This window comes from Sus scrofa, chromosome 13, assembly GCF_000003025.6.
Source record: "Sus scrofa isolate TJ Tabasco breed Duroc chromosome 13, Sscrofa11.1, whole genome shotgun sequence".
In the NCBI taxonomy this organism is placed as follows: Eukaryota; Metazoa; Chordata; class Mammalia; order Artiodactyla; family Suidae; genus Sus; species Sus scrofa.
In genome coordinates, this window is record NC_010455.5 from 118,876,997 (window position 1) to 118,890,615 (window position 13,619).

A 13,619-nucleotide genomic window follows, 5' to 3' on the forward strand; every position below is an offset into this window, starting at 1 on the left:
TATTCCCACCCCTCCCAAATCAAAAGAAAAAGTATTATGTGAACATTGATTTGAAAATGAATTGAAATTTTTCACCTCCTGGAAGCCTTCCTTAATCACTTCTCTACTCTGTCCCTTCAGCATTTATGCTCAGTGCTCAAATTATACTACAGGTCTGCTTCAGTTTGTCAATATGCTTTGGAATTTAACTGTGGAAATGATCAGTTAAAATATTGCAGTCTCTGGTGGGACTAAATAAAACTTACAGGTAGGTCCTTGCCATGGACCCCAGAAGGGTGATGGATATTCACTCACCACTGGTATAGTTCACAAGAAGGAAGGGGCAAAGATTTTGGGGTGGGGTGGGGATTATAATACATCAACCTGATTTTTGTTTTTTCGAAAAGATATTTGCTTATTTTTAGCAGGGTCAAGGATGGAGTTGCTGCTTGAGCTTCACTGTGTTAACATGAAGGTTGCTTTTATATGCTGCTGCTAGGGCTTCTCAGAGAAGACATACATCATGTGAATTCCCTATCCTACTTGATTTTATTTCTTCTTTTTACTGTTCTGTTGCTGCTGATTTTAAATTTAGGGTTATTGTAAAAGGAGGTTTGAGACTAGGAATAGAAAATTCTGTGATAGTGTCTGTTCTATTGAGTGACTTACTGTTGCCTTTGTTCCCTTACTTTATTGAAAACTGTTCTCTTAAGCATGCAGTAGGAAAAATGTACATTTCAGCCTCTTTGAACTAAAGTTATTTATTGTGGAAATACATCACTTTTTTTGTATAAACATTTTAGTTTATTGGGGATTTGGGCTTAGTAACAAATAAGATCTTGCTGTTAATACTAAGTTAGGGTACATGTATTCTGTAAAGTGATGGTTACCTGAATATCTACTTCTGTTACCAGGTAGCACTGCTCGATATTGCTTTGTTATTTTATTGAGTGTATGTTGGCTTTATAACAAGTAAGTTCCTAAGAAGGGCATTTTCATGTCCTCCTTTTAGTTTCTCTAGTTGGACTCACTAACTATTTGACAGACTTAGAACTTAAGTGTGGAGAAGGTAAATAATTGAATTTTACATCATTTTACAGTATTTCATATTTAGGAAGACAGCAAACCATATACATGTATGTAGTTGTATAGCTCTGAAGTACCTTTAAAACTTATAGGTGTGTAAAATGTAATACTCGTTAAATGTAAATATCATATTCAGTGAAGAGTATGTTCATTTTAAAAGAGTCTTCAAGTGATAGTGTGTTTTGAACAAAAAGGAACTTGAAAATAAAAGCAAGATCGATGAATTTGTTAGTTTGAATGATAATAAATGTAATATAAATGTAAACATATTGATGTGATTTATACCTAAATAAAAGTTTTTGCCTTCATTTATATATATAAGCTTTTGAAATGGGTTGGACTTGATATTTTAAAAATATAAAAATGATGTAGAACATGTTAACAAATATTTAGACTTTGAAAATATCCTTTATGTGAGTGGCACTTGTCAGAGTTAATAGTAGTAGCCTTAGGCCCACTGATGAGAAGAAGGTTTCAGGTCATAGGTTAGTCCCTCTGTAGTCTTTAGGATGAGCTAATTGAGAGTTAAAAGTTGGAGCTTTACTTGGTTTTTATAATCTGATAGCAAGTCACAAATTATTTGGGCTGGGGTAGAAATGATAGCAGTACTATTTTTAACTTATTATATCTGTTTTTTCTTATTAAAGGAAAGGTAATTGGGAAAAATGGCAAAGTAATTCAAGAAATAGTGGACAAATCTGGTGTGGTTCGGGTGAGAATTGAAGGAGACAATGAAAATAAACTACCTAGAGAAGATGTAAGTATTTAAAACATAATTTGCCCCCCACCCCCCCTTTTTTTTTTTAATCCCCTGTTCTTTTCTTGGTTGACTTACAGTGTTATTTTATATTTTGAAAATTGTATTAGGGAAGTTATACCCAGTGAACTGCTTACACTCTGCAGCAGAGTTTTCTTTTTTAAAAAATTCTGTTCTTTATAATACTGCTTTTATTCACTTAGTAAACAAGTCATCTTTCTATCATGGGCCTTGGGCTCATGGTTGGTTTCTCAGTATTTCAGTAAAACCAACTTTTGCTAAAGAGGCTTCAGTTTGATCATCTTAGTAGTTCTGTTTTAGTACTTAAGAGTGTAAGGCTGTGGAATTGATACTCTATAAACAAAAGCCTGCTAAGAAGGAATTCTTGATAAATAACAATTTCTTGACCTTTATTTTTAGAATTTGAAAGTTCTGACCATTTCTTATTTATTTATTTTTTTGTCTTTTTGCTATTTCTTTGGGCCGCTCCTGCGGCATATGGAGGTTCCCAGGCTAGGGGTCGAATCGGAGCTGTAGCCACTGGCCTACGCCAGAGCCACAGCAACGCGGGATCCGAGCCGCATCTGCAACCTACACCACAGCTCACGGCAACGCCGGATCGTTAACCCACTGAGCAAGGGCAGGGACCGAACCCGCAACCTCATGGTTCCTAGTCGGATTCGTTAACCACTGCGCCACGACGGGAACTCCTGCTTTTACCTATTGAACAGACCTGACCATTTCTTAATTGAAATCTTTAAGCTTTATATGTTGGTCTGTGTCGGTCTTTCTTTTTCATTCTTTTTTTCCCCTGTCTTTTTAGGGCCGCACCTGCTGCACATGGAAGTTCCCAGGCTAGGGTCAAATTGGTTCTGCAGCTGCCAGCCTGTGCCCCAGCCACAGCAACATGGAATCTCAGCCATGTCTGTGATCTATCCACAGCTCAAGGCAATGCCGGATCTCCCACCCACTGAGCAGGTCCAGGGATTTAAGCTGTATCCTCATTGTCACTAGTCAGATTTGTTGCTGCTGCGCCACAGTGGGAACTCCCTATATGTTGCTATTAATTCTGATGCCAGATTTCTTTTTTTGGGGGGGGGGGTCTTTTTGCCTTTTCTGGGGCCACTCTCGTGGCATTGGGCGGTTCCCAGGATAGGGGTCCAGTCGGAGCTGTGCCGCCGACCTACGCCACAGCCACGTCTGTGCTATATCCCAGCCGCATCTGCGACCTAAACCACGGCTCACAGCAATGCCGGATCCTTAATGCACTGAACGAGGCCAGGGATCAAACCTGTGTCCTCATGAATGCTAGTCAAATTGGTTTCCACTGAGCCACTACAGGAATTCCAGCTATTTTCCTTTATTCCTTTTAATTAGGTTAAATGTGGAGATAAATATACACTTAGAAACGAATGAGAAAAGCAAATGGCTTACTGTTATAGAAATGAGTATTTGTGGATTGATTTCATTCTATAGGGCTTCAAAAATTTCTCTAAATCTCAAGTAATTTTAACTTATTCTTAAGCAAACAACTGTCCCCATTTTGCATAAGATGAGGATTAAAATCAATGGTGTCATACTATTAAAATTGGAACTTCCTACATTTATACTTAATATGTAAAATAATAGTGATCCATTTGACATTAAACCACTGCCTCAAATTGATCTGAAGATGAGGTTTACTGGGCATGGTCATTAAATGACTCAACTGTAAATTTCTTAGCTTGATACTAATATCTCATCTTCCCCTTAGCTTGACTTATTCCAGTTGTTTTCTAGTATTTACCATCTTGCTGCAAGCTAATTCTTCAGGTCTTTCTTCATAAATTAAGAAGTTACTGTACTTTTCTGTTTTTGTAGGGTTTTTTTGGTCATTGTTATCCCCATTTCTGTGCCAGAGTTAAGAAATTTAAACACTGAAAGGTACCAAGCAGTTTATGTAAATGATCAAGCAGGTTGGGATATACAAGGGAGGAATGGGAGGGTACTACCATGCCTTTCTGTAAAAGAAATAGATGCTGCTCAGATTTAATTGGGTTACCATGTAGGAATGCATGTATTATGTGTTGCTGTGTCTTCTATATATATATATATTTTTTTTTGTTGTTTTTAGGGCTGCACCCATGGCATATAGAAGTTCCCAGGCTAGGGGTTGAATTGGAGCTGTAGCTGCTGGCCTACGCCACAGCCATTGCCATGCGGGATATTAACTGCGTCTGCAACCTACACCATAGCTCATGGCAATGCTGGGTCCTTAACCCACTGAGTGAGGCCAGGCATTGAACCTGCATCCTCATGAATACTAATGGGTTTCATTACTGTTGAGCCACAAGGGGAACTCTGCCTATAATGAGTTGTATCAAATTTTAATTAGTGCCATTCCAGGTGTTACATGTTATCTTCCCATTTCCTTGAAAGACATTCTTTATAAACATACTGTCATTTGCCCATTTTTTTGTCTTTTTTCATTACTGAATGTAGAAGCTTTTTGCATTTTGAGTAACTTGATTTTTTATGGGTTTTTGTGTGTGTGTGTGTGTGGCAAATATTTGTTTCATTTCACTTGATTTTAGACTTTTGCCTTATTCTGCATTTTTGTGTCATGTTTGGCAAGGTCTTCCCTATCTGTAAATTGTTCAGAAGTGTGTTCATATTTTTTTCCCTCCAGTTTTTTTTTTCCTTGTGTGTAAATTTTTCACTTCAGTTGGAGTTTTTTTGGTCTAATGCATCAGGAGCAGGGGTCAGCTTTGTTTTTTTCTGAGTGCTGGTTGTCTCACTGTCATCTATTAACTGTTAATAAGTTTAAAAATATTAAAAAAAATTTTTTTATGCTGTACCCAAGACATCTGGAAGTTCCTGGGCCAGGGATTGACTCCAAGCCACAGCTGTGGCAATGCTGAATCCTTTAATCTACTGTAGCAGACCTGGGATTGAACCCGTGCCTCAGCAGTGACTCAGGCTGCTGCCTTTGGGTTTTTAATCCACTGTGCCACAGTGGGAACTCCTAAAATATTTTTTAAACCTAGAAGTGTCACTGAAATAATTTTTAGATGTAAACTCATATATTCAATAATAATCATTTACTCTTTGCTCCAATTTTTTTTTTTTTTTTTTTTTAAGAGCTGCATCTATGGCATGTAGAGGTTCCCAGACTAGGGGTCGAATCAGAGCTGTAGCTGCAAGCCTACACCACAGCCGTAGCACCTTGGGATCTGAGCTGTGTCTGCGACCTACACCACAGCTCACAGCAATGCCGGATCTTTGACCCATGGATCCAACCCGTGTACTTATGGATACTAGTCTGGTTCGTTAACCACTGAGCCATGACAGGAACTCCCTAAATTTTTTCTTATGGTTTTTAATAGGCATTAAAATATTCTGTAAAATATGTACAGTTAAGGATGCCTTTTTACCAGCTCCTTTTCTTTGGAGGTAGCTGCTGTTGATAACATCTCCAGTTGCTGGGGTGGGGGGGGGTCGTCAAGTTTTTCTGTTTCTCTTAATCCTTAACATATCAGGTGTTTGGAATGACTTTCTTTATCTACATGGTATAATTCTATATGTCTATATGTTTAAATGACAATAATCTTATACATTCCCCTAAATTTCCACATTTGGAATAGCATAATTCACATTCTACCTATTACACTAATGCTGTACCTTGAGATTTTATAAGTATGTTTAGTATTTTTTTCTGAGATTGTGATTACGTTTTAGAAGAGGGACTTTGTTTTACATATTCCTTAAGCATAGATTCTGGCAGTTAACTTTAGGCAAATTGTTTTCTTAGCTGTAGAATTAGGATAATTCTTAAAGTGACTTTTTAATGAACATAAATAATATATAGTCCTAGAAATATGGTATGTGCTTAAAACTTTTTAGATCTCTTTTTTTCTTCTCCCCTGTCTTTTTTCAGTTTGTATCCTCTTTACCTGCCTGTGAGGAGCTTAAGTTAGAGCCACTTGTTTCATGCATTTCTAGTTGTAATTACTTCTTTACAGTCACTACAGCTTTCTTTAAGCTCTGTGATAACCTTCTTTTGTACTGTAGTAGCCTTAGTACCTGCTCTGTGCATTTCTTCTTTTTAATTTCCCATGCTAAAATTTATCAATTAAATTTTTAAAAAGCTATTTAGGAAGTGTTACATAGTAGTTTCTTATGTAAGATAAAATTTTGTTCAGCCACACTTAATTCCATATTTAGAACCTAAAATTCTTCAGCCAATCTGTTAAAATAACTGTTAGGAACTTTTCTGAAAAATCAAATGAGGGAAAGACACTAAAACTGTAGGTGTACTCATTTCTTTAGCCATTTGGAAGCTGGAAGTGTATTTCTTTAAAGGAAAAAAAAGCTATCTTATTTCTTTTCTTTTCCAGTTCTTAAAAAATTTTTTTATTTTGGGCTGACTTGTGGCATATGGAAATTCTCAGGCAAGGGGTTGAATTTGGAGCTACAGCTGAAGGCCTATGCCACAGCCACAGCAATGTGGGATCCAAGCCTCATCTTCAACCTACACCACAGTTGACAGCAGTGCTGGATCCTTAACCCACTGAGCAGACCCAGGGATTGAACCTGCATCCTCATGGGTACTAGTTGGGTTTGTTTCTGCTGAGCCAAAACAAGAATTCCTTTTTTCCCAGTTTTTAAAAACCTTCTTTTGAAATTCAGTGAAGTAAACCAGGTCTGAGTTAAACCTTTCATTGGCTTTTAATAACTGGTGATTAAGTATTTGCCCATATCAGTAATTCCTTTATTTTCACATTGTGTAAATATTTAGATTCTGTGGATAATTCAGTTCATCATCATGAAGTACTCCTTCCAATATACATTTTGAAAGTTAAGCCATCTGAATACATATTATAAGGATAACCTGGCTAATATGTTTTATTATGTTTTTAAGGGAAACATTAGTAAAGTGTATATATTCCAAAAATTCATGCCAGTTTGAAGGAAAATTTCTTTAGAAGTTAGTTTATATATTAAATTAGATTGAATTAGAAACCAGAAAACTGATACTTAAATTTTTTAGGGTAAATGTTGAATTATAATGCAAATATGACAATTTATTGAAAATATCAATAGTATTTTAAATTATATTGATTTTTATTTTTTAAAAAGCAGTTTGTTTCAGAATCTTGATGTAAATTACTGTGTTTTAGAAAAGCTTTCTGAATTAATATATTGAAATGTTAAATTTATGCTAGAACTTTTAAAAAATACTAAATCCTGAGGATGCAGAGTTCTGTTGTGGCTCAGTGGTAACGAACCTGACTGGTATCCATGATGACGTAGGTTCGATCCTTGGCCTTGCTCAGCGGGTTAAGGATCCTGTGTTGACTTGAGCCGTGGTGTAGGTTGCAGACCGGCTTGGATCTGGTGTTGGCTGTGGTGTAGGCCAGCAGCTACAGCTCTGATTCAACCCCCCAGCCTGTAAACTTACATATGCTGCAGGTGTGGCCCAAAAAAGACAAAAAATAAAATAAATAAAAACTGAGGATACTTTGTTTTCTTACAGGGCATGGTTCCATTTGTATTTGTTGGCACTAAAGAAAGCATTGGAAATGTGCAAGTTCTTTTAGAGTATCACATTGCTTATCTAAAGGTTTGTATACTGTTCATATCATTGTTGCTTCACATTAAACTTTTATTTGTACTAAATTTTAAATGTTTTTGTTAATTCAACCTCATATTTGCTTTTTTTTTTTCCTATGTGAGAATTTAAAATAAAAGGTCCTTTGCTGTTATATAAAATGATTGGACTCATGCGCATTGTTTCTCTTTCCCTCTGAACTATTACATTTCTTTCCTTCCTGTTTAAGACACGGTCACTCTTATTTCATGCAGATAGGGTGCAGAACTGGGAATGAAGGTGGGCTTTCTTGGTAACCAGTACTCTGAATCACATCCATTACCCATGTAGACATCATTTGATTATTCTTAACCATTTTTTAAATTTTTATTTATTTATTTTGTCTTTTTATAGGGCTGCACCTGTGGCATATGGAGATTACCAGGCTAGGGGTCTAATCGGAGCTGTTGCTGCCAGCCTACACCAAAGCCACAGCGACACCAGATATGAGCCGCATCTGTGACCTACACAGCAGCTCATGGCAGTGCCGGATGCTTAACCCACTGAGCGAGGCCAGAGATCAAACCCGCAACCTCATGGTTTCTAGTTGGATTCATTTCTGTTGCTCCACGATGGGAACTCCATAACCGTTGTTTTTAATATAGTCTTATCTAAGTTGATAAAGAGCAAAGGTTTTAGAAAAATGCCCTATAAAATATTATAAGTTGAAATTGTCATTTTCTACTTACTCCTGCTCTCTTTTTCTTGTTTAGAGCATAGTACCTCAACTTCTCTGTCTTTAGTAAATGTTTTCATTCCGGTCCCTCATATCATTGCTGCTATGGTAATATTTTGAAAGCACCCTGATAGTGTTATTCTTTTTTTAAAAAACTCATCTTTATGCAAGTCTCAATTCATTTTGGCATTCATGTTTTATCTTCCAGTACTCTGCTGCTATTAGCCAAGAGCTTTTTTAGATACTTTTCCTTCACATCCTGTAATGGCCTCAGTCTCTGAATGACCAAATCTATCAGTTCATCTAGGTCACAACTCAGGCTTCACTATTTTGATAAGAACGTAGATTATTAATATTATCTGTCACAGTTGGTATGTACTTCACTTTAACAGAGTTTCTATTCCCTGAGGACTAGATCTGATAATTCTGTGTAGTTATTAGGTATTTAATAAACAGTTATTTCAATACTTATCTGTTAAACATCCCCAAGATGATTCTAATGGTTGTTTGTAAACATTCCCTTGAAGGAGGAGAGTCCTTGTCTTTTTTTATATTGTATAACTGTAACATTTAGCATGGTTGGCACATGCCAAGGCATTTGGTAAATGGCTTGGTGAATTGAATCAGCAAATGACTTTGTAAATTGTTTTCACTAGGAATACAGTTACACTTTGCCAAATAACTGCTCAGGATTACAGCTTTCATTGATAGGGAGTATAGCTCAAGCTCCAGGCTTTAAGAAGACAAAAGAAATATATGTAAGATGTACCCTTTTTTGTTTTGATTATAGGAAGTAGAACAGCTAAGAATGGAACGCCTACAGATTGATGAACAACTACGACAGATTGGTATGGGTTTCAGACCTTCTTCCACCAGAGGGCCTGAAAAAGAGAAAGGATATACCACTGATGAAAGTACCGTCTCTTCTGTACAAGGTTCTAGGTCTTATAGTGGAAGAGGCAGAGGTCGTCGGGGCCCTAATTACACCTCCGGTTATGGTAAAAAAAAAAAACTTTTTTTGGTAGTAGTTATAGTTTAGGTGCGCTCCTATACATTTTGCTTATTATTTAGTTTATCACTTTATCTTGACTGAGGGCAGGAGATAGTTCTGAGGTATATGTCTTAATAATAATGACAGCATACTTTTATATCAGTGGTAGTAAAAGGTGTGTAGTGTAAGCAGCTATGTAATAAAATGAAACATGTTTTTAAGTTTATAGCTCATGGTCATGTTGTAAATATTTAAGTACATGTGTAATTTACCACATATTTTCCTTGTACAGTTATATATATTGTTCCAATAAAACCGAGTGATGGTGGTGATGCTACTAGGATTTATTTTTGCCCTCCCTCTCAGAGAAGTACAAATGAAAAAACAAGCTAATCACTGTGCAAAGATTGTGTACAGAAAATCTTTACTAGTTTTTAAAATATACTGTATTGGTTTATTTGACAGTTTTGAATATTAATATCTCACATCTGGAATTACTTTGTGAAGTACAACATTTCACTAACAGGGTTTTAAAAAGCTAGAACCTTAGAAACATTTTATAAGTGGACATTTTTCTAAAATATATTTCACTGTGAGGATGGGGCTTTACCCATGTAGGAAGGGGCCAGTGGATGGTGATGGTCAACAATTCTCTAATCCTAAATTTCTCACTTATTCTTCTTCAGCTTTGGAGTTGTTCCATTTCTCTACATTTGGACTTGGATCTTAACAGTGACCTGATTTTTTTTTTCCCCTCCCTTTCTCTCTTCCCTTTTCTCTTCTCTACTCCCCTATGCTATCCTAACTGCTTTGGGAAATACTTATTTCATAAGCCTTTTCCAGAACAGGAAAACAGAAATACATGAAAGCTTACAGTGTGCATATTCCACATCCACATTTCATGTTTACCTGAAGGATCATCTAACGATGCCAAATAGATTAAATTTGTACTATCTTTCATGTAGAGTTGGATGATTAATTTCCCCTTCCCTTTTTTCATTGTTTTGAAGTTAACCCTGTATTGAAGCTTAAAAATGAAATTGCAGTTAATACATTTAGTATGTGAAGGATTAAGAATTGCAAACTAATATTAGAATCTTGAAAACTCATGTAATACAAATAGCAGTCAGTAATTAAATAGAAATTAAGTATACTGAATGATTTTAGAGATACAAATTATTAGTTTCTGATTAATAATCAGATTTGGATATTTGGTTGATGAATTCATGAAGAATTTTATACATCTTTGGGGAGTCCACTTACTGATGAGAAGTTACCCTTTGGCAAATGCTTTTGTTGACAGTATATACAATTTAAATGAGAATGGTAGAGGAATATCGTTTGGATTGAAGAAAGCTATGCAAATTGTTCAGTAGGTGGCACTCTTACCTCTGAATCTTTGGAGACTAGTAACAGTTGTATTTCTTGAAAAAGCTGTTGAGCAAGCAGGCTCCATAGACTCAATAATCATTGAGTTTGGTTATAGATGTTCTTGTTAACTTAATAGGAGAAAAATTTTTAGTTGGTAAATATATATAAGCTGTATAAGAAATATTTGCTCAATTTAACATCTCCTGAGTTATCTGTCTTACAATGGATAGGCTTACAACAACAGTTGGCTGCATTTTCTATAGTGGCACACAAAATTTTATGACTTAAAATGGATACCATATTGAATTTCATAAAGTGTGGGACTTTATTAAGTTTAGCATACGTGTTCATTGAAAGGATGTGAACCCTCTTCATAAATTGATCTTAGAGGTTTAGGGGGAAATCTGATTTCAAAAATCTGTTTAAAATGTCTTTCTATTTGTTGGAGCCATTACAAATTGAATCAGTCTCATGAATCATTTTTAACACTTTTTCCTCACCCTCCAGGGGGGACTCCCCAATTTTTGGATTTACGAACTTATATTTTTCAAAATTGAGAGTGGAATGATTGCAATGACTAGAAAACCAATGGGTATTAGTTTTCTGTTGACTGTGTAGCAAATTATAAATTCAGAGGCTTGAACAATACAAATTTATTATCTTACAGTTCTGTAGGTCAGAAATCTGACATAAGACTCACTGAGTTAAAATCTTAGTGTCCGCTTATCTGTATTCCTTTTTGGAGGCTCTAGGGAAAAATCTGTTCCCTTAACATTTCCTGCTTCTAAAGATTAACTCCTTTGGTTTATGGCCCCCCCCTTCCTCCATCTTATAAAGCCAGTAGTAACAGTGAGTTTTTATACTGCCATCTCTGGTTCTCTGTGGCTGAGAATGGTTCTCTACTTTTAAAGACCCGTGTAATTGGTTTGGCTTCACCTAGATAATCCAGGGTAATTCCCCACCTCAGTATCTTTAACCTTAATTACATCTGCAAAGTTCCTTTTGACATCTCAGAAATGGTTAAGGGTTGTTTAATATGAAGAAAGTGGAGCACTAGCCAGTTTGTTACCTCTTTTTTCTTTATCTTTATAGTCATCTTTATCTAGTGAAGTCTTTGGTTTAGACACCCTCTTTAAGTATCTTGAATACTGTATTTGGTTAAACTTAAGAAAACTTCTTTCCTTATCATACTGAGTTAAATAAATACTACTCTATTTCTAAATAGAATTCAGTAGGAACTTTTGTCCTTTTAAAAACATCTGCTTTCAGATTTTGCTACTTTTTTAGGCAAGGTATATATGTTTGTAAATAAATCCAAAAATTCTTACACACATTCCAAGGATGGAGATGTATATATATGTGTGTGTGTGTGTGCGTATACACACACATATTTTAACTACTCATGGAGTGATACATTGCCCTTATTCCACCAAACCATGTTGTCAGTCTATAGAGTTCTTTTTTGTCATTTAGAAAAAGAACTGTTTGGGAGATACATTCTCTATTATGAGACAAAATTTCTTAACAAAGACTCAAATGTGAATACTAGAAGCTTGCTATATTTTTCCTAAAATGTACTTCTAATTATTACTTAATCCATTCTTATGTAATTGGCTAGCTATATCCATATTTTTTGGCATATGGAGAAAAAAGCTGGATTGAGAGTTATTTTTAAAGGAGAAAGGACTTAGGCATCTTTGTTAAACTTAGGTCTTATTCCCTATACTTTAGTGTTTAAAAATTTGCATCTGGAGAGCTCTTCTGTTTTGTTTTCATCATCAAATGACTGTGGAGTTATTAAAGGGTATTATCTTAGAATCATTCTTATTTGGGAGTTTAGTATAGGAACTTCAGAATTGTTCAAATTAATTTATCAATAGAAAGTTGATATGCATAACTTAGCTCTACCCTTTTAAATATCTTGTAGACCAAATGGGAAGTAAATCCAAAGGCAAATAAATAGAAAACAACACATGACAGTACTTCATGATAAACATTATTTTTAAGGAAATAAGGGGAGAGGTCTGTTTTAAATTGGTCTGAAACTTTAGAAATTGAATTGGGTTCTGAAGGAGATGTATTTGCATATATAGATATATTTGCATATGTAAGTTTCCCATGCTATCAGAAAGTAGAGTGTTCCTACGAAACCTTTTCTAAGCTGAAATGGCATAAAGTGAAGATGCATTTACCTTAGGACACATCTTGCTAATAGGTGCACAAAGTAAATTGAGATAAAGCACAGATGCTTACAGACACAGTTCAAAGTTTTGGTGATCTGATGCTGAGTTACTTCCTAAGGAAGGTGTTGCTAAGGCACGCTGTTCTCACTGCTTGGGCGCTTGCTGCCTCTGTAATGGCTTGCTGTAAAACATGCTGAAGGCTATTTTATTTTCTCTTTGTAATTTTTTTTTTCTTAAACTTGAAAATCCTTTTTGGATTTCTTTTGGATAGTGAAAACCGGTACTAGTATAGGTCTTTTGTAAAAACAAAATGGTGTAAAATGAACATTTGAAAAGTGCAGGCTACCTCCACCATAAAACAGAATGGTGAAAGAAGGGTTATCCTAGAACTAACAAAAGAATAGCAGTGGGAATGAGTATGGTACTGATTGGGTCATATGAATCTGACACTTTAGTTGTGATATAATAATGATACTTTAGGCTTTTATAGAATCTTTGCAATGTTTACAGTTTTCAAAGGTTACTATTAGGTCATTGGGATGTTAGTCTCTGTAAACGTTTAAAATCGTGCAGAATTTTTGTCTAACTGATAATGGCTTCAGATCTATTGATTGTCATGTTGAAGTTGTCTTTTCTTAGAGTAATCCAAAATGCATTCATTGATTTCAAATACTGTATTCTTCTAACTTTAAGACATTATTGCATGTAAAACATACTCTTATTTTATGTACAGCCATTAAAAATACACCCCCAGTTTATGAGACAATAAAATACCCTGATTTCAGAGATGTTAAATGTCATGGATAGTGGTTATTTTTATTAAACCAATAATTTATTAAAAACTTATAAAAAAGGGCAAAAATTTTTTTATTTTCCTAAATGCATTTTGCTGTTAAATGTATGTGTGACGTTTTGAATGTTTTCTGTAATATTCTAATTGGCTATGT

The 13,619-nt window shown here is 35.3% G+C and overlaps 1 protein-coding gene across 8 annotated transcripts in view; it reads left to right on the top strand.

The window, feature by feature from the left end:
• FXR1 (FMR1 autosomal homolog 1) overlaps positions 1-13,619 on the top strand; it is a 60,491-nt gene that overhangs the window by 37,683 nt on the left and 9,189 nt on the right. For 4 of the 8 annotated variants that reach the window (XM_005670017.3, XM_003358694.4, XM_003132553.4 and 1 more), the window contains exons 10-13: positions 1,713-1,822; positions 7,338-7,424; positions 8,918-8,975; positions 9,063-9,125. In XM_005670017.3, the coding sequence (XP_005670074.1) occupies positions 1,713-1,822; positions 7,338-7,424; positions 8,918-8,975; positions 9,063-9,125 (318 nt within the window). Of the gene's footprint in view, positions 1-1,712; positions 1,823-7,337; positions 7,425-8,917; positions 9,126-13,619 lie in introns of all 8 variants that reach the window. The other 4 variants (XM_021071238.1, XM_021071240.1, XM_021071242.1 and 1 more) reach the window with 1 other exon arrangement.